Raw genomic sequence first — 21963 nt, 5'->3', positions numbered from 1 at the left:
CCCTTTATACCAATTTCAATGCATATGGTGAAGAAAGAGGTGCGTAGTTATACCATGCTCACATGGTTTGCGAAAAAATAAGTAAAAAAGAAGCCTTAGAGAGAAAGGTGCATCTCTGTCACCATTACATGGGAGCAATAATATAAACACACTTGGTGGAGTGGAAGGAACTTCCAGAACAATGAAAACAGAAATAGGAGAAAAATGTAAAAAGCTATTTCCCCAAAAACCTGCATATTTGACTTCGAATTTTTTTAGCACTTAGAGAAGCATTTTCAAAACAGATCTAATTTCAATCTTACCCAGCCGAGTAGTTTGATCATTCTTCTCTAAACTAGGATAAATGTATCCCTACAGCTACCTTTTCATTTCTGAGCCTTCTTAATATTTTTAGCACAATATTTTTCAATGTCACAAATATTGAACATCTTTCAGAAGATAATTTGTGGGAACTTCCACTGAAAATGTCCAACTTTGTAAGACTGTAAGATGAACACTTCTCCCCAGTCCAAGGACAACGGAAACCCTCTCCATCAAATGGCAAATGACCCTAACTAGAAACAAAGGAGGAAGCAATTTCCTTCATTTTCCTCTAGCAGAAGTGGCTATTAATGCCAAATTAGAGATGAGATGAGAAAGATTGTAAGCAAGTTACTTACTAATATTTTATTTAAAATTATTAAAATATTTTAGAAACCCCATAAAAAAGCATAGCACATTTAAAAGGCCACAGGTTTAGAATGGAAAATTCTTTATGTATTTTGAAATACTTCAACTGGAATTTCAAGGCATTTGCAGTACACGCCAAAGAACTGTACATAGTTATACAACCATTATATTTTCCTAACCCAGTAAACATAAAAAAACCCCTCCTTAAATCTCAAAGTAATGAAAATACAATTTAAATTTGCCAGTTAAAAATTATCTAGATATACATTACACCTGTACAGCAACAAATGAACATATTCAAAGGTGTGTTTATACATAAATTTTATATCTTAAATAGCACACTATCAAGCTAATTTGCTGTGGCAATCAGTTATACATACTTTTTAAAGAACCTCACAAAATGTTTCCCTTTACTGGAAATTTTGTATTTCTCTTGTACGAGTTGGTTTCTGTGCTTTGAATGGAACTAAAAATCAACATGATGGCAAGTGCTGTTATGTCAAAACATCTTTTGCAGGATTCTGGGAATAGTGCAAGATAGTTCACTTCTTTCCAGGTGTGGAGGGTGAAACTGGGAAGCTTTGTCACCACAGAATTTGGTAGAAAGGCTCATCAGGTGCTTCTGGTGTCTGAGAAGGACCCATTGCAATAGGTTTAAGTCTCTCAACAATGATGGCAGCAGGCCCATAATCCCATAGACAACTACTGATGACCCTCTCTTGGAGATAGGACACAATGCACAGGTAGGCTTCCTATAGTAATTACTCTCTTCCACGGGTTTTATTACTGATTAAGCAAGAATTTTTGCAGGAACATTTAATCCTGCTTAAAACTGCCCCTCTCCACTTTTGGGACCAAGCCTAATTTAAAAAAAAAAAAAAAAAAAAAGGCAAAGAGTTGAGTGTGACAAAAAAAAAACATCAAATAGGATATTTTTTAGAGTGTGAAAAAAATTCAAAACTATTTTTACAGCAATAAAGTCTCTCACTCCAGCCAACGTACAAGTGTGGCTGGGTTCTGAAGGATTTACATCCAGCTCTCTTCTATTTATATGGTTTCTATGGTAGTTTGTAAAAACTGCTTCCAAATATCTATGAAAAAGTTACATGCTCAGTCTTCATAGGTTCACTTAAAGAAACTCAAACAAGAGTTGTAATCCCAAAGTCTTTTTAAACAAAAATGATGAGTTTTAGACCAACATCATGGTCATAAAACTTATGCCAACACCACACATGCACACACCATTTTAAGTTAGTAATTCCAGTTCTGTATGTCCACTACGATGTGCATAAACTCACCTGAACCCAATTCCAGGCTGGTCTAGTGGTAGCACTCTATTGCCACAGGAGAGAGACTGCGAGTCTGACAAGAACTGGGTGTGCTTTTGAGGGCAGTGGGCCTTGCATCTCCCAGAGAATGCCTATGGCAGATTAGAAAATAGAGCTAACTAGTTCCTAAACATTGTCCGTTCCCTTTTCATGACATAGTTGATAAATGTTTTTCATTCCTTTCTATTGGAAAAGGGCATTTTCAGCCTCTTATTTTAGAAACAAATAAGTTGACACTCAAATCTGTATGAGGTCACCCATTTGTTGTGGAGAGTGGTGGAAGCCCCATTGCTTGGGACATTTACAACTAAAACTGGACAACACGTTAGGAACACACACTGCAGGGAACAGTCCCGACATAGCAAGGGAGTGGACTGAATGCTACTTTCTACTTATAGCAAGGTCTTTATTTTTAAAATCAAGATTTATAGCTACTTTTGATGCAAAAAGCAAGTAAAAATCTAGTAAAAACCATGCACAGAGAAATTAACAAAACAGGATGGAGCCAAAGATTGATGATATTCATTGTAGTGGTTCTAAATGAAGGACTTACACAGTATGACGGAGATCCCCAACACTGGGAAGTTTTATATTTTCAGGGGTATTGCTTGTAAAGGTACCTTAAAGGTATCTCTCTTATCATGCACATAACTACCAGTGACGGCAACATGTGAGGAGACAGTAGGTCCTTAAGTACAGATGTACAGAGAAAATAAATATGTCCATCTTAAGGAAGAGCACATTTCATTCAGAAATGAGGAAATTTCACTAAAGAAAGCGTATATTTATTCTGAATGTAAGCTTCAGGCTAAGCTTGCTGCTCTACACCACCTAACGGCGTTCCTTCAGCAAAATGTAGTGTTAGTGTCAGATTTCCTTCACAAACAGGTTCAACCCTTCAGGAGCTGACACATTTAACGAAGGGAGACCATTACAACCATATTATGTATGATCATCAGAAAGTAGCAGCCTTAGAAAAAGCCTCTGACTTCACTTACAATACTTTAAATCCCTTACTACTCTGTCCTCAAAATAGGGCGAGGGTAGAAGATAACCTGTTCCTAGAGGGTTTAGTCTCAGTGCCGCCTCAATGATTTAAAGGGCTGTAGGTTTGACATAATACATTTTGGGAAAGTGATGTTAATGGTCTCAAATCATGGAAGACATGGCAAGTATCATGGAAAGTCAGACAACAAACTACTTTTACATAATGAGGCCTCTAAGATACTGGTGTTTTGGGGTGTTTTTTTTTTTTTTTTTTGTTAAATATATACTTGGAGCGCCTCATATTCTCTTGGAAGTTTACTACAATTTATCCTGCTTACATAGCCCTCCCTTGCAGGTGTACGACTCTCATTTTCCCCTTCCACAGAGAAAAAAGAACCCAACCAGCAAAAAAATCCCACCCTTCAAACATCTGAAGAATGTGTTTTCACCACTGCCCTGCACATGTGACTCAACCTGTCTGGTCTTTTGCATCCTTGCACTGCTTGTGCCTAACCCACTGCTCACTAATAGCTTCCCTTTTCATCCCAGGGGCTGCTGTCTTAAGTCTAGAAGTTTATACAACTGCTTGCTTACTTATTCATCCAGTCACCAACTGAGCTGCATGCACTGATTTTGCCCCAGATCCCTAAGTGGCCCCCTCAAGGACTGAACTCACAACCCTGGGTTTAGCAGGCCAATGCTCAAACCACTGAGCTATCCCTCCCACACTGTGCACTGGAACGGTGCCAACGTTTCATTATTTTATTTTTAAGTTAGACTTTTCCTGGCAAAGCTTAAGCTAATTATTTTTTGTCTGCCCTCGTGAACTGAAAGGATTAATTGGTCCCTGCTCCCTCTTTTTAAAAAATATATCCCTTTAACTGTTTGTAGGCAGTTAGTCTCCTCTCAGTATTCTTTCCTCTAGGTTGAAAATATTGGCCTCTTAACCTTTCCTCTTAAGGCTAATTTTCAAATTTCTTCTTTCTTTAATGGGTTTAAGGATATTTTTAAAGAATGCATCACTTACAGCTTTAAACTTCCACAAATACGGAGTGCAAAGGTCACTCTAGGATATACCACTTGACTATCAAATACACATAAGCTAGCTGTATCTGTTTTACCGCCTGCCTTTAAAAAAGAGCAGTGACTTTCAGAGACACAAAACAGAATCTAGAAGTATGGAGTAAGACACACAAGATAAAATCAAAGTAAAGAACAACTCATTTGAGGATAGAAACCTCTATGAGATTGCAAAATTTAGTTTCCCTTTTACATTCAGTTTAACCGATAAAACAAGGAAGGGATTTTATTGTACTAAGTCATTCTTAGTATCAGAGGCAAGAAGCCAGATATCACCAACATAGGTAGGTATGAATTAATGCAACAGAATTCTAATTCTAGCCTGCTGTATTTACATAAAATTTAAATATTTTAAAAACATAACTCAGAATTTAAGCCTGATGAGTTCGCCTGTATTACAGTCATTCTTCTCAGAAGTCTCAGTGCTTTCAGTTACTGATGTCTATTTTATGTTTAAATAAAAAAAATCTATTTGGAGGCAATTTCTTCCTTTTAGAATGTCCCTCTAACAGTTATTAGTCAGGACAAGTTAGATGGAGAATTGTACAAACCCTGATGCTCAACATACTATTGTTAAAAAAATTAAGAGTCTATAAAAGCTTATGATTGGGTCAGACTTGTACAAAGCTGGCTAGATGCAAAAGAGAGAGAAGACAAAGTTACCCTCAATGCAGTGAAATAAGTAGGGAAATGAAAATTTTTCATCTTGATTAATTTAGCTCATAGAAATTAAAGGACTTTTTTAAAGTTTAGCTTTGGTTATTCAGCGGCTGATTTTCTGGTGTGTTCGGTGTGTTGCCAGTGTTCTCTGATTTATTTTCCTTCCCTCTCCGTTTCTCCATAAACATGTGAATACCATCGGCTAGAAATCCTATACTTGCCAAAAAGCCAAACACCTGTGAATGTGAAAGAAACAGTTATTTAAAATGTATACATAAACATTAATATTACTCCAACTTTGATTGAGAACCTGAAGCAAGAGAACAAGCAATCTTCTTTGTGCAACCCTCCCCCTCCCAGCTTTACTGTAATATTTCTATATACATTCAGTCTCCAGTCTTTTGAAGTCAGTGGTTCAGTTCTTAACAGAAAGATCAGAAATCATAATAGTGACATGTTTTGTACTTTATAGTTTTTATTTCTTGGATCAGGTGTGCATGGTACAGGTCCTTACTGTTTGACTGCAAGGAATTCAGACTAAAAACTTTTTACATACTAGCTTAGAAGCAGAGATTAATGCTATTTTTTTTTAAAGTGTTGGGTGAGGCAGTAGCATAGTAGAGATATAGTCAAGGCCAACTAAAAATGAGTCAAACTGGTGCCTGAGCATTAACGGGATTCAGTGAAGTTTGAGAGGGTTACGTTTTATACAGTTGATTTGAGCCAACACAATAGAATATAAACAATTAGATCTAAGAGTGAAAGAATTCTTCCATCTCCCTGTTCTGGCGGGGAGGGAAGGAGGGAGGGAGGAGGAGCCATGAAAGTGTCTGCGTTAATATTTGTGACACAAATGAATATTACAGAAGATAAACGTATTCTTCTTGTAAATTCTAAGATCATTCTGATTATAGGATCAGAGTTCTTTATTTTTCTAATGAATCTTTATTCAAGAAGAATGTTCTTTGATTTTGATGCTTTAGAATTTAGCACAGAAATAATATGAAGACTCTTTAAAAAGCGTGCTGGAGAAGCGAGACACTATGACTTCTCCACATGCATCCCAGAACTGCAGAACCTCCAGTGTTCCTTGTGAGCTACATGCCCTGTTGCTCGTCTAACTATTTTTGGTACCGTATAGCTTCCTAGATGCTCTGAATATTCACACTTGAACTCTGCAAGTATCCTCCCTGCTATAACTGACTCCCCAGATGTATGTCTGTTACCACTCCCCACTCAGCCTTTACGAGAATGTTCTAGAGTCCCTAGGACAGTGGTCCCCAAACTGGGGTGTGCGCCCCCATATGGGGGTGTGGAGGAACATTCGGCCGGCGGGGGGGGTGGGGTGGTGGCAGGGCCTGGGCCAGCCCCAATGAGGGGGCAGGGAGGGAGCACCATCCAGCCCCACTCTGCCCTCAGACCAGCTCTGATCTCAGCCTCAGCTCCACTCCAACCCCTGCTCTGCCTCCAGCCCAGCCTCATTCCCTCTCCACCTCTGGCCTCAGCTCGCAGAGTCCTAGAGCCTGGGCTCCAGCCCAAGTCCAGACATCTACACAGCAATGAAACAGCACTGCAGCCCAAGCCCCGCGAGCCTGAGTCAGCTGGCATGGGCCAGTCACGGGTGTCTCTTTGTTGTGGAGAAAGCAAGAACAAAACCTGGTGAGTCTGAGAGAAAAGGAGTAGAACCTTGGGGGCCAAGGTCAGAAGGAAGGGTGAAATGAGGATAGTGACCCATGGGGGGGCCAGAAAACACAGGGCCAAGGTTGCAAAGCTAACTGAGGGGACTAAGAGCTTTTCCTAGCATCCACAATATTATGGAGCTCCTAGGGTGCACTGAGCTTCCAGCAAACCTTATGAAGACCACAGCTGTAGAATGTGCCCATCATGTGGATCTCCCATATTCTGTTGTAGCAGAGGTTTATGTACCAGGTTTTAGGAGCCCTAAGGTAGCCACCTCTTCCTGCATCCTTACTTCAACAAATCCATTGCCTTCTGTTTTCTGCCCACAACCTGGCTAGAGCTTCCCTTCCTCTAAGCCTTGAGCAGAGAAGTGAAGGTTTAACATGGAATGGAGTCCAGGGTGTTTTCAGATACTTACAATTGCAACAGTTTCAACAGATGACTTGTCATTGGTTGCAGCAAACACAATGGAAGCTACAAAAAAGAGAACTCCCACTACTGTAGTGACCCAGAAATCCTGCAATCATAAAAAAAAAAGAGAAAATTACAAACTAGTGGAGGCACTGGTTGGTAAAGGAACCAGTATATTAAAAATGCCCAAGTTAATCAGACCGTGAAATCATATGTGAAACCTGGCACTATTATAAATCTATAAAACATGTATATTTCTAATTATATACAGCACAACGTTCAACTGCAGCAATGTGAAAGGAGACTGCATCACATACTATTCTTTCTATGCCTTCCCCCTTCCCACCTCACTCCCATCCATGTAACTTCTCTCAGCACATTCAGAAGAAGTCTGTTTAGCTATCCTAGTTTCATTGAGTTCTTAGCGGCCTTGGGGAAAAGGAAGCCTTACAAAATAAGTGCATTCACTCAGATCTCTTGGTACTGATACTCTCCTACCTTTATGCCTTCAGTCAAAGAATCTACATATTGTTTGCTATATGACACAATTCTTAAGTTAGGTGGATGCTCACAACACAAAATAGTGTTCTTGCCAATATTGTATTTTCTGAAATTCAAAAGCATACTGAGCATAACTGGCCGCTGAAAGCGGTGGAGGATGACATGTGGTAAGAAAACATTTCTGTACATTAGATTAGGGAAACAGGCAAGTTCCAAGTAATTAAATGAAATATTCTACAGGGTGAATCCATGTGATAGACAGGGATCCCAGTATTATGTGCTGGCAACAAACTGCACTCCAGAGAGGCTATAATATAAGTTAATAGTAGTTTGTGTGACAGAATGCCAAGTCCTAGGACTCTGCCTGGAAATGCAGATCTATGCTGCTGATCCACCCCAAGGGCAAAACCAAATGGGCCTCAATAGCTCCAGCTCAATCAAACGAGAGTCTAAAGGGCAAGTGAGGAGGTATTTCAAAGCAAAAGCCTAGAAACAGGGAGTTCAGAGGAAAACTCAGGTGAAAGTTTAGATTTGTTGTTTTAAGTTAAGAATAAAGGAAAACCCCAGAAAGGGAGGTAGAATGAGTTTCAGATGGGTATGTGTATTCATGTGTGGTGGAGACGACTCGTTTATATTTTAATTGAGAAGGACATAGTCACTTTTAAAAATCTCATTAAACACACATCTTACCCATGCCACTAGCACAAGAGATTATAAGAATTCCCAGTAATCTAATTTACTTTTCACTACAGGTTCTCAGTGTAGCCATGTTTGGGTTGCAGAAGAATGTTTGATTTTTGGGGGGAGGGGGGAGTTTCCACTGAAATTTAAAAACAAAAACACATGGAAATATTTCTCCTGGCCTTACATTTTGTGAGTTCTGACTTGTTCTTCCCCTCTACTCATTTTTACTTCTTAATGCAATACCAGGGAAAAAACCTGCACTTCTTGTTTTAGAAGTTCTATAAACTTTTTTTACTTATTTTATCAGAGACGAGAAAACACAGGAAAGCCCCTTTAGGAACAGAATTTGATTTTATCTCTGTCTTTTCATACCAAAGGAATCCCACCTCACTTTACAAAAATTATCTTGAAACAGACATGGCAATCTCCTGCAGAGCCAGAAATGCAAACATGGGAATTACAGGGTAAAATCATGTGGCCTGTGTTATGCAGGAGGTCAGATTAATTGTTCATAATGGTTCCTTGCAGACTTAAAAATCTATTAAGCCTAGCTGTAACAAAAGAGATGCGCACACGTGCACAAGAGAACTTCTGTTAAATAAAACATGCCTATTGATCCTTAACTAAACCTATTATCACACATAAGAAAATCTTTACTGTATGTCTGGATACATAAAATTGGAAAATACTAAAATCCCCTGTGCCTTCCCTCACCCACAGTAATATGCAGGGAGGAGATTCACTGGCATCGGACTCATATTGTCAAGTGACTTTTCAAGCAGTGTTAACTCCTTTCTTCATGCTCTTTATGCTACTCAGCCAGTTAAGGGGCACATAGAGGAGAAACACCTGCTTTGGTCTGAACACTGGGTCATTTATCCCGGGTTTAGAACCAGCAGTCAGCTTTCCTGGAAAACAAGCTGTCATCTTCCCAGTTCCACAGCCCAGAGCTGAAACTCTGTATCTCACCGTAGCCAACGTGAAAATGTGTAAATAGTTGCTAATATAAAGAAGATAACTCAGTTAACATTGTGTAGCCTTGTTACCAAATAGTATATATTGTCTGGACAGAACAGTTATGTAACTTAAATTGCTTTAACAAAAAACACCTTAACATTTAGAAGCGAAAATAATTAAAAATAAAGCAGTTCCTTACCAATGTTCTTAATCTATCCTTCTCAACTTTATCATATGCAGAGGTGCAATACACAATCAATATCAGGAGACTCAGAAAGGTGGCACTGAAGCTTATAAACTCAAAGAAATAAAGCCCACCACACAGGATACAACTCTCCACAATTTCTTCAAGGATGAAGGCCAAAAAGGAAAGCAGCTGTGGAAAAATAAAGATTATTCAAATTATCTAATCAATTTGCCAATGTTTGTATCAGGCAGTCAGCTGATATTAAAGCAGTGAAAATAATTATCTCTGATAAAAGATAAAAGTTTAAATGTCAAAGCCAAAATAATTTTGTATTTGTGGTTTGTGACCTGACAAACCATTAGACAAGTACAAAAATGCCACAAATTAAACACTTGATATGTAGAGAAAAATGCAACCTTGCTGTTAAAATTAACTAATACAGTAGATCAAGCTGAACAGAACACATTACACCAGACACACACTTGTTGACTATACAGTATACATTACCAATTCATGGTTTCATGCATGAGCGTGAAGGGAGCAGACTAGGAAGACAGGTTTTTGGTTGTTAGATGCTCACTCAGGACAAGCAAAATTGTATTTCTTTCTGCCTATTGGGAATGCTGCAAGACCTGAATGTAGTCTCAGGCACATTGGCTAGCATGTACAGCCCAGAGATGAAAATGAAAACTAGTGCCCCAGCTTCCTTATAATAAATGGCAGAAGCAGGTCATCCAACTCAGCTGCTTCTCGAAATTCCACTTTTGATGCTGTTGAACCATTTGTGTCCCCGCCCTACTTCAGAGAAAGTACACATAGCTAATTATGCACACACTCCCCACCCCAGTGCAGCATGGGGAAATTGCTCTTTTCCAAAGCAAACAGCAAGTTTTTTTTGTGGCGACTAAGGTCAGACACACCAAATGGTCAATCTACCCAGAAGTTCTACACTCACCTCAGACCATTTTATTTTTGAGGGAAGGACACGAGTTATTTTTTAAAAAAGAGAACTCATTTGATCTACTAAAAAAAAAAAAAAGTTATGACAACTAGATTGTCCATGGGACAAGTTTCTCTAGCTTGAAGAAAGGAGAACACAGTTGTACTGCTATCCTCTCAAGTGTGTTTGCATAAAATTTTGTTTGCAGTTCTCTCATTTTGGCCACTTCCCAATGACTAGCTTTCCCCATACTACATTACCCCAGCAGTAAAGATTCAATGGAGTAGGACATTCCAGGAAGGGAGAACCTGACTGGGTCATAAAATTAAGGGTAACTCTATGAAGGCTTTGTTTCCATGCCAACTATTCACTTTTTTACAAATAATACTTGTAAAAAAAAAATACTTCCTGGGTAGAGGGCTTAACTTCAGGACTCTATTAATGCTGATCTTAACCTGCAGGTATCACTCTTAACAAGACTTTGCTCATCTCTACACCCATCCCCCTCACAGGCTGTATCTACACTGGCAAAATGCATGATTTGCAATTCATTACTGTTGCAGCAGCAGCAAAGGTTGCAGTGTAGACAGGTCTTTGGCACTTTTACCAGCACATCATCTAACCAACATGCCAGTCTACTCTGAACAGGTTAAGGCAACATGGAGGTAAAAATAAGAGACCTGTCTCAACTACATCTAGTGGTGCTACCAAAGGCAGAATGCAACAGTAAGAAATTAGGACCTTTAATTGGGTTGCATAAGACTCTTTGGGTTTTATTTATTTATTTATTTATGTTAGGGGGGGGGGTTTCCACTGAAATTTCAAAACAAAAACAAAATAGAACCCATGGAAATATTTCTCCTAGTCTTATATTTCATATAGACCAGACCACAGAGAGCTAATGCCATCACCTTTGCAGCACTACCTATCTCTACCAACTTTATGGTCAGAATCCGGGATTTGACTATACGCAGACAGCATGCTCATCTCTAGACAAAATGTTATTAGTTTTAATACCTTTAATTTACAAAGCAAAATTAACCTCTAAAAGTTTGTGCGACATTGCTATAGTTTTCCAACTCTATGTCCTGCCACTTTAGATAAAGATTTGTTACTTATCTTTCAAATCCTTATCAGAGGGGTAGCCATGTTAGTCTGGATCTGTAAAAAAGTGACAAGGAGTCCTGTGGCACCTTATAGACTAACAGATGTATTGGAGCATAAGCTTTCGTGGGTGACCAAAGCTCATGCGCCAATACGTCTGTTAGTTTATAAGGTGCCACAGGAATCCTTGTCACTTTTTAGAAATCCTTATTAATTACACTGTTGCTACGCCTGTATAATAGACCTAGATGGGTTAATTTCACTTCTAAGCTCAAGTATCAGTCCCACTAGACTCAGGCCTTGTCTACGCTACCAAGTTTTGTTGCCAAAAACTGCCTTTTGGCAACAAAACAGCAAGAGTGTACACACTATAATGGGACTTTTGTTGCAAAAAATGCCCAGTTTTGGCGACAAAAACTTCTATCCCTACTACAGACTTTTGTCTTTTCCCCTCCCTTTATTGTCGACAAAGAGCCAGTGTAGACACTGCTGATTGTTCTGTTCACAGAACTGGCTTCCGCCAGTATCCCACAATGCCTGCCCTGATTGCTCTGCTCAGTGTTTTGATCTCTGCTGCCCTGCAGGCATGAGCCTCTCCCCTTTCAAAGCTCTGGAAAGTATCTGTGTGCTGCTCCCTTTGGGGAACTGTAGCGGCTGGTCACCCACTCCTGCCTTAAAAGGCTTAAAACAGCCTGGGCAGAGGACTGTGGCAGGGAAGGAAAAGCGGGGCTGATTGGGCAAAGCAGCCTCAGCTGGAGGACACGTCCCAATCAGGCCATGGCTGGCTTAATGAGGGCCCAGCTGGCCCTTATATGAGGGCTGGGGCCAGAAGCCAAAGACAGACTCTCACTAGCTTTGAGAGGGAGGGACCTGGCTGCAGGGAGCTGAGAGAAGGTACCTGGAGTGGAGCAGGGCTGGGGGAAGGCCAAGGGAGCTCCGGCCTGGAAACCCCCAGGCTGTGGTCTAGTGGAAGGCCAATTAGGCACTGGGGTTGCAGAGGGCAGTCCATGGGTAGGCAGAGGCAGCAGGTCCAAACTCCCCTTGCCTATGATGAGTGGCTTTTACACTGCAGTCTGCCCCAGTGAGTGGGGGCTAGATGGTGACTGGCAGTAGCCCATGACTGAGGTAAGGTTGGGATAGAGGGTTGGGGGTTCCCCTGGGTGGGGAGACCCTGAGACTGCAGGGGTATTGCCAGGGGGCAGCACCCCAAAGACAAAGGGCACCAGATCCTGGGAGGGACATGGGGGGGGGGGGGGGCAGTAGCAGTGGCCCACTGGCCTGCAGAGGGCACTTGGGAGGCTGGAAATGCTAATTCCCTGAGACAACCAGCAGGAGGTGCTGCAGCAGTGAGTTGTGCACCATCACAGGAACAAACAAAGAGCAAATCATTAGAATGCTCCTGTTCTGCCCAGCGCTAGGTACACAGCAGCAGGCAGAGTGCTGCTGCAGGGGGAGGGGGACAGACTGCTGTGCTGCTTTGCCATTCCTCAGCAGGGAGAGCTCCCAGAGCTATTCATGATGCTGCTCTCGGCAGCTGAGGGGGCTGTGGAAGAACTCATGCAGTGATCAGCTCTTCCATTCCACAACACTGCACTGTGGGATACATACCCACAGTGCATTGGAGATCTCATCATCAACCGTGTGAGCAATGTGGACATGATCTGTCGACAGAGGGTGCAAGTGTGAACACCTTTTGGCGATTTTTGTTTTGTTGACTTTTGGGTGTTGACATAAGTTTTGTCAACAAAACTTGGTGGTGTAGACAAGCCCTCAGATGCAGAAAACCAGTACTCTACAAAGCCTTGTCAAAACTTAAGTGTAGAGACTACCTATGCTGGCACAGTTAAACAGACAAACCCCACCCACAGTGTACAAGCAGTTAAACCATATGAAAGTGCTTAGATTGATATTGTTTAGGTTATGTCTATGCTAGGATTGCTTTACCAATATAATATACTAGTATTCCTACTCTGACAAAGTACTCCTAGCGTGCAGCTACACCAACAAAGTTATGCTTCTCCTGGTATAGTACAACTATTCCCCCATCTGTACAATCTAGATCAGTAAAAAAAAAAAAAAAAAAATTTTTTCCCAGTACAGGTGGTGTCTACACTACAGATTTCCGTGGGCAGAGCTATGGCAGTCAGGGACTACACCTTTTCACACACCTGACTGAACAGCTATGCCAGCACAAGTCTGTAGTGTAGACATGGCCTTATTCCAATTCAGCAAAGTGAAGTAAATTATACTGGTATAACCACATCCATACCAATGCTTTTACTGGCATAACTATATTCGTAAAATATCTCACACAGCCCGCCAGCACAGTTACACCAGTAAAACTTTCTAAGTTTAGACCGAGCCTAAGAATCAGGGTTGCCATCTTCCCAGTTTATCCAAAGGTTTTGATAATATCTCCATCTCCCCCTTTATATCTTTAATCACTGGGTTTAACTTTCTGATTTTCATATAATAGCACAATAATATGTATTTGGACTCACTAAAAGGCAGAAAAATATTTTAATTCAACACTTATTTTGGACAATTAGTTGCCAATGTCCATTTAAAGAGCTGGAATTCAAAACAGCTACTTCTGACTGATTGTTTTCTAGCTAATAGCTTGCACCAAGCAGCTGCACATGGTACATAGTGGGTCCTAGTCAAGGAAAATAACTTACAGCCTGAGTTTTTCTTTAAATATGAATATTATTAGCAGCTCAACACATGTGAACTGTAAATTTCCCAATCTAAACCGTGCCAGAGGGCAACATTTCAGACTAATTCTATATTGAATACTCAACAGTATTAAATAGGATGCATCTTAAAGAGTGAAAAGAACTACAGCTAAGAAATAAAAACAATAAGGCCATTTCTCAGCACACTTCCTTTTTCTCCTGTAGTTGCTATTAGGCAGATTGCTTAGAAATCAACTTCTGCATAAAATAATGATTGCTATGGATTTCTCCAAAATATTTCAAATCCATCTTTTGAGAATGTATGGGGGATGTCCTTTTTTGCACTTGCTTTTTAATTTAAAAAGCAAAGATAGCCATTACAGGTATTTTCCATTTCATTATAATAATGTTTATCAAAATCATATTGAAAATGTGAGTCACATGTTTTCATTTTCATTCATAATTTCTGCTCTTTATCAGCAGCGAAGAGTTTCAGAATGAATCACCTTTGCCACCCGGAGAAAAAGTAGAGCAAAAAAGCAGCAACATAATTGCTAGAAACCCACTTTGAACAGAGCTCAGAAACCCAAATAACCATGACGCTATCTCTGGAGCAATGGTCGATGCTCCTCTGTTTGATCCAAAAACAAATGGTTCATGAATGTTTACTAACAGCCATCCTTTTGTCCCTGAAAATCATTCAGCTGCTTGCGTGTTAATGAACGTGCCACAGTTAAATTTAAAATCAGTGATGAAGAGGAAAGGTATCACCATGTAAATGACTTCCTTCAGGTAAAGAGGTTTTTTCCTACATGCAGGAATTTGACAACACATGTCAACCATGCTTTTACTATTACGTAAATTGGCAGCTGTGTTTTTTTGTAACTACTCCTTCAATCTCAATTTCTTATGAAAAGCTTTAGAGGGAATTTATTTAAAAGAAAATATACTGTCTGTCTCCCCACAACTGAGTTCTTTATCAGGAATTATGAAGATGCTTAATTGCTCTGTTCTTAATTGGTATTTTCTTCCGCATTTCTGTTAACTGTACTCATCTGCAATAATTAATCCAACACACACCTAAAGCACTGTAGAAGGTGCAATTAACTACTCACTATGCTCCTTAAAGTGTTGCAAGGGGAAAAACAAAAACACAGGAGTTGACTAGCAAAATGAGGAAAGAAGAACAGATTTTAAATAGTTCTTTTTTAATTGTATATTTTTCATTCTATACATTCATAGTATTCTGTTAAAGCTATTTAACACGTCAAATAATTATTTCTCACATTAACAGAGGGCCACCATTTGTCCTACATTATTTGTAGTGTGGTGGAGCCTAAAAATCCCAGTCAGGGTCTAGGGCACTAGATGCTATACAAACACATGGATTTTCCTCAATAGGGAACAGGAGATTCCATGTTTCAGTTTCCTCAGAATCATTGTCGAGGGTCCTCTGCCTTTAAAACCTGCAGAGGTCCTGACAGCACACAGCTCTTTAGAGGCTAACTGGGGCGGAAGTACCCGTGGAGGACAAATGCCTCTGCACTATACTTCCCTAGTTATCCACTCTCCATGACAGCATAGCTCCTTAGAAAAAAGTGCTGCCATGGGGTCCCTCCCAGAGAAGCACAGAAAATCATCCTCAGGACTTTCCGCTAGCAGTAATTTTTGTTTGAATTAGCACTCTGAAATCTTAGACCCATGGGTAAACCACATGTAAAGCATGGCTGCTCCCTAGCTTCTCTTCCTTTCCAGAATTGCAGAGCCTTTACTGTGCAGAGTCTTCTATACAAGAGGTTCTCAAATTGGGGGTTGGACAGGCTTGAGAAGCTGCTGGCAGTGGTGCTGCCTTCAGAGCTGGGTACCCAGCCAGCAGCCGCCACCATACTCTGGCCGCCCAGCTCTGAAGGCAATGCCGCCGCCAGCAGCAGCACATAAATAAGGTTGTCATGATATTTATTACCTATATACTTAAATGGCTGTCTGAATCAATGCCTTACTATTTTAAATACTTAGTGAGAGCTACATGTTGATTTAAACAAAATAATCAGTATATATACTTGTGTGGCAGAAGGAGGGGCATAAACTGCTACAGATGTAAAGAATGGGGGTATGATCAAATAAGTTTGAGAACCTCTGTTTTACACTGTCTGAAGACCATTAGGGAGAATGTACCCAAGTTCTCTCTCTCCTCTACAATGTCAGTTTGCTATGCTGTGCAGTGCACAGCAGAGGGTAATGTGGCCAAAAAAGTATTGCAGCTCACTTTGAAACCATTATCCCCATGTTGTAAGTGCAGACCAATCCACCAGATATTAATACCTTCCTTTATCACTTGAATGATAGTATCAAATGACAGAATTATACATAACTACAAAGAGTGTATGTAATGTTAGTCAAGTTTCTAACATAGCCTTAATGTTGGATAGGTGTGAACATACAAAATAAAGTTGTGAAAACAAAGGAAAGTTAAACAAAGTGAAATACTTGCCTATGAAATTGTAACTGTTTAACCACTTGTCTAGAGCCTCAATTGTGGCATTTCTCCAGTGAAATCTTCTGGTTTAAAATTGCATACAAGGGTTGCTATTCAAAGGAGTCTGCTGATTTCATAAGTCTTTAAAAGCAGGGTTGGTGCAGTGAATAAATAGTTCAGAAGCAAGAGCAGATCTTTAAGCTTAAATTAGAACATTCCTTTTCGGTCTAGCATTGTATATACTGAGGTTTCTGCATGCAATACTCTTTTTTTTAATTCTGCCACTTAAATGACAAGTATTACTGCTTTAGATATTAATTTAGAACGCTAAGTCTTGGCCCAATGTGCTTTCTCCTATCCAACTTTCTACAGAATTTGAACCAGTTTTGGATTGAAACTAAATTCATTTTGTATTAACCAAAATTAAAAGAACTCCATGCAAAACTCAAAGTTCTTAATATCTCTTTGGCAGGTACATTTTTATGTGATACACAAAAGTGGTTTCAAAAAGAGGCTTCAGCAGCAGCAATCAGAGATAATAGCATATTGCTAACAACTATAATATAGCTCACTGGTTTGAGCATTGGCCTATTAAACCCAGCATTGGGAGCTCAATCCTTGAGGGGGCCATTTAGGGATCTGGGGCAAAAATCTGTCTGGGGATTGGCCCTGCTTTGAGCAGGGGGTTGGACTAGATGACCCCTTGAGGTCCCTTCCAACCCTGATATTCTATGATTCTAAAGTACTGTAAAGTGTTCCCTCTATCCTGAATATCATGCTACGATCTTAAAAACTGGAAAGTAGTTCTCTCCAGTTGGCGTTACAGTATTTTAGAGAATATTGTACCATACATATAATGGAATCAGATGATTTGCTGTATGCAACACCCTATTTAAAAAGAACCCTAGACAAGCGGTAGTTAGTCTGCAATCTTAAGACTATTGCAATTTTAATCACTGTTTTGCATATGATCTGTACGACAGTAGTCTCTAGCAACCCAACGTGCTATTTACTATAAAAAAAAATATAGTAAGAGACAGTTGCTACCCCAAAGAGCTGAATAGATAAAAGAGTGGGAGGGGAATAAGACAGAGAGGTAATATGACCTGCCCAATGCCACATAGTAGGTCAATGGTAAAGCCAGGATTAGAACTCACTTCTCCCAACTCCAACTCGGCTCTCTATGAGCTGAGGGGTGAAAACATTATCCATTAGACCACATTACTACACAACAGATTGCAGAGATTACACTAACATTTACCTGGATTTCCAAAACGAATAAAACTATTTCACAAATAATTTTTTAAGTAAAACGCAGCATTTATGTGCTTTCCTTCGACAAGGGCATGTCACTCATAGAAAGCTAATTGAATTTCACCCAAAGTAATGTACAAGATTTATTTTTGAATTTGGGTCTGGACCAAGAACTCAAAGACTTGTGCATTTTGGGAGAGAAGGAAGCAAGGTAGAGCCCTGTGCAGATAAAAAATGTGTATCCACATCCGATCCACAAACATGGTCCGCAGATATCAGCATGTGTGGATATCCACAGATTTCCAGGGCAATAAAGATAAAAGAAAAAGTATCTCTCTGATGAGCTAAACAAATCTGGCTTTGGTTACCTACCCTTCTGGTGTCCCTGCAGTGATGGAATATGGCCATAAACTGCCAAAGCTTTAAGAAAATATCGAGTTTGTGCCCACGTGGGTCCAGCTGTCTCTTCTTCTCTTTGTTTATGAATGGCTCTAGTAGCTTCTCTCTCCCCCCCATAACCAGAAAAGCCAAAGATGGATGCACCTGTAATTGTCTTTATGAAGGCACATGAGTAGTCTATATAAATTACCGGGATTATTTATATGGGCAAAGGTGTTTGCATGGCAGTAATACCCAGAAGGCTCAACCAATAAATGTTTTATAATTAAAAAAATAAAACAAATCAAAGAAAATTTACCCTCAAAAATATTTATATAAAGCCCTTTAGGGCTTTGAGATTTGTTTAAAAATAAATTTAAACCACAACTTTCTGAAGTTTTGTGTGTTCCCTTACCATGACTTGGCATATTCTTTTTTAAAATCACTGTCATATGTTTTAAAATGTTATGGTCCTCTTTTTGGCAGTGCCTGATTAATGACCAAGGGCAGAAATCACCTGATGCTGTTGTGATTATGACATTTCAGAACTAAAACCCACTCAGCTTTCAGGAAAACTGATACTGACATTTTATGCTTGAGTCCCTTTCCCATTTAGGTTTCACTATCTTCCCTAACTCCAAACCATGCTGTGCTATTTTCATTTTTGTATATATTAACCAGAAATTTGAGAGAGATCATTTATGACCTCCAACATTTATGAATAAGGATCAAAAGATTACACAAAATACACACAAAAAGCCAGCAGAATAGGGATGTCTTCCTTTGAAGACTTAGGATTCTTTTGATTTGGAGTGAACCACTATAACACTCCAACAGCTCACCACAATATAATGAGGTTCAACCAAGATTTTCTACCACTTATATTAATGGAATGTAGCCTCTGGTACAGAACATTAAGGCCTTCACATGAGTCCAAACCGGTTTAATTTTAAGTTAAAAATTTTAAGACCAGAAATAGCAGTGCTACAGTGGAATGCATGCTCTCGATCCTGCTTATTATTTGAACCTACAAAACCAATTGAAATCACTTGCAAAATCTAGCACAAACTTCTAAACAGTCAGTGTCTGTGATTGTAGTATCCAAATAGATGTGCCATACTGTTACTGTGAAGATACCTCCATAGTAATAATAGTTTGAGTCTGCAGAAACAATATTACAATTACAATGCCAGTTCACCAATATACTGGCATTTAAAAGTTGAAAATGTACTATTTAATATTACCAGGAGTTATATATTTACCATTTGATTTAGACTAATTTTTTCACTTCTTAAATTCAATTAAGACTTTTTAGATCAAGCTAAATTTTCTCTGACTGAAGTAAATGGTGGCTCTGTGTCTACACTTAAAAGAAGTATCTGTACTAACTTCTATTTTGGTTATGAGTCTAGGATATTATTTTTAAGATTTGTTTTTATTAGAGTAAGGTTTTGTCTTAATAACTTATTGGTCGTTTTTATATACCACCTTATATTTTGTGCAACGATAGATATAGCCTACAAAATGGAAATCAAAAGAGGCAGTAAAAGACAGCAGACAGAAAAAACACAGAAAACTCACTAATGAAAAAGAAAACAAACATTAAATATAGACAATAACAACTACATTTACAACTTCATACTTACAGCAACAATATTAATTGCCAAATAAAACACATGCAACACAAAGAAGGGACAGCTGGAAACATTCATTTTGTGTTGTATTCAATTTTGTCCTCTTTTTATTTAGACAGCTTAGTTTATAACAGAGAATCATAAACTTAACAAAATAGCCAGGGTTTCTATGCCTCTAACATGAAGTAGATTTGTATCAACAGCCAAATAAAAGCCACCATAAAAACAAAGTTTTCTTTTTGGTGGACTTGAAACAAATGATTTTTTGAAAATCTACTAATCTAGTTGAACATTCATGTCGGAGCACAAATGGAGAATGGTGTCAAGGCAGGAATAACAAAGAGCAGAGGAGTGGTGTGGAAAGAAGGAAGGAAGAGTGTAAATGGGGCAGGGAAAAGTGACTGCGCAAGACAACAGGTTAAGAAACATTAATTAAAGGTTGTAGGCAGTGTTGGTGTAGCCTCTTGGTCTCAGGATATTAGAGAGAGAAGGTGGGTGAGGGAATATATTTTATTGGCCCAATTTCCGCTGGTGAGAGACCAGCTTACACAGCGCTCCTCTTTTCACTTCAGAGACCCCAAGAAGAGCTCGGTGTAAGATCGAAAGCTGCTCTCTCTCCAGCAGAAGCTGGCCTAATAAAAGAGATTACCTCACCCATCTTGGGTCATTAATTAACGTTTGTTAACTCATTATTTGCTTTGTGACCCTGAGCTGTATAGTCAAGTCAACAGAAGCGTCAACCCTACTGCACACAGCACACCGCCCCTCTACTCCAAACCCAGCCATGCCCCAGCACAGGACAGGGTCCCAGGTAACTGTAGGGCCAGCAGCAAGGGTGGAGAGGAACCACAGACATGCAGGGCCGCGAAGGATCCGTCCAGCCCCTGCGCTGGGGCAGGGCCAAGCTTTTCTCCAAGCCCCCGACATTTCCCCAGAGCCTGCGGAGCTGCTGGCTGGTTTCAGCAGAGACACAAACAGAGCCCAGCAGCCCCCGCGCCGGGGAGCCAGGCAGGGCGGCCAAGTCACAGCGCTGCGCTGCGCTCCGCCGCACACCGGCCCTGCCTGGCGTGAGCGATAACAGGGCCACGGCCGGGACGAGAGCAGGGCCCACCTCGCACCCCCGGCAAGGCTGCAACACAGCGAGTTTCTCGCCGCCCGGAGCCGGGCCCGCTGCTCTCTGCCAGGCGCCCCAGGGCGCACGGCGTCCCCGCGCCCCGGGCAGACCCGCGAGGCCCAGGCCGGGGCTCACTCACCACTTGCGCCGCTTTGAGCACCAGGCGCTGCCGGCTGAGCCGGGTGAAGGTGCACTCGCAGGTACGGGGCTTGCTCTGCGGCTCGGTGGTCGGGCCGTACACGCCGCCGTTGTCCATGGCGGGCGGGGCAGGCTCCGGGAGCCCGAGCTGCGGCCAAACGAAACCCAAAGGACGGGCTGCGGCGCCCGAGGGCCACCAAGGGGCAGGAAGGGCGCTCCGCCGCCGTGGGAAAAGCGCGAATCAGGCAGCGCCCGGGTCCCGCCGCCTCCCGGAATTCCCCTCCCCGCGCTTCGGGGAAACCAGAGGCGGAGCCTGGCGGGCCCCAGCGCCGAAATCTGCGCCCCGCCCACTGTGCCCGGCCGCCGTGACCTGTGCTGAGGGGCATTTCCCCCAGTAGCAGGAGTTTGACATAGTGAGTTGTCATAAACATACAGATCCGGGTAACACAAAATCCCTCCTGGGAAACTTTTCTAAATCACTTTATCTGTAAGGGGTTAAGAAGCTCAAATAACCTAGTTGGCACCTGACCAGAAGGGCCAGTAAGGAAAGAAGATACTTTCAAATCTGGGGGTGTTTGTGGCACTCTTTGTTGTTCCCTCTCCCGATGGAGAGAGAGACCAGGCAGGTAAAACATCGCCTGAAAACATACCTGAAATGATGCAGCTAAGATTACAAAAATTGTAAGTACGGGCAAGGAAGTGCGTGAGATTATCTTTTGTTTTAGCTTGTGAATTTTCCCTATGCTAAGAGGTAGTTTTATTCCTGTTTTTTGTAACTGTGAAGCTAAGTCCAGAGGGGAGTCCTCTGTGTTTTAAATCATTTTATTACCCTGTAAAGTTACCTTCCTTCCTGATTTTGTAAGTGTGATTTTTACTTTTTTCTTTATAATAAAGCTCTTCTTTTAAGAACCTAATTGATTTTAGTGTCCTAAAGATAAAGGGTTTGGTCTGTGCTCTCATTGTTAACCAGTTAGTTGGTATATTATTCTCAAGCCGGGAAAGGGGGTAAAGGGGCTTGGGGGGGGATATTTTGGGGGAATACGGACTCCAAGTGACCCTTTCCTGAATTTTTGTGTAAATCACTTGATGGTGGTAGCAATACCGTC

General features: G+C 40.8%; 1 protein-coding gene across 1 annotated transcript; it reads right to left on the bottom strand.

The window, feature by feature from the left end:
* Positions 1-650: 650 nt before the first annotated feature.
* CMTM6 (CKLF like MARVEL transmembrane domain containing 6) lies at positions 651-21649 on the bottom strand. The gene is made up of 4 exons (XM_054019845.1): positions 20859-21649; positions 9157-9333; positions 6823-6921; positions 651-4960 (listed from the first exon to the last, which is right to left on the bottom strand). Exons 1-4 carry the CDS (start codon positions 20973-20975, stop codon positions 4814-4816), a joined length of 540 nt encoding a protein of 179 aa, XP_053875820.1. The 5' UTR covers positions 20976-21649; the 3' UTR covers positions 651-4813.
* Between the last annotated feature and the right edge of the window lie 314 nt (positions 21650-21963).

The sequence above is a fragment of the Malaclemys terrapin genome, chromosome 2 (genome assembly GCF_027887155.1).
Source record: "Malaclemys terrapin pileata isolate rMalTer1 chromosome 2, rMalTer1.hap1, whole genome shotgun sequence".
NCBI lineage: Eukaryota > Metazoa > Chordata > Testudines > Emydidae > Malaclemys > Malaclemys terrapin.
This window is presented reverse-complemented; position numbering and strand designations above follow the sequence as displayed.

What these genes read in the sequence shown, in the direction of transcription:
- CMTM6 (XM_054019845.1), bottom strand. Translation starts at nt 20,975, where the DNA reads ATGGACAACGGCGGCGTGTACGGCCCGACCACCGAGCCGCAGAGCAAG. An exon ending in TGCTCAAAGCGGCGCAAGTG is followed by an intron (nt 9,334 to 20,858) that starts GTGAGTGAGCCC and finishes ATTTTTCCACAG; the next exon opens with CTGCTTTCCTTTTTGGCCTT. An exon ending in AGGATAGATTAAGAACATTG is followed by an intron (nt 6,922 to 9,156) that starts GTAAGGAACTGC and finishes TTATGATTGCAG; the next exon opens with GATTTCTGGGTCACTACAGT.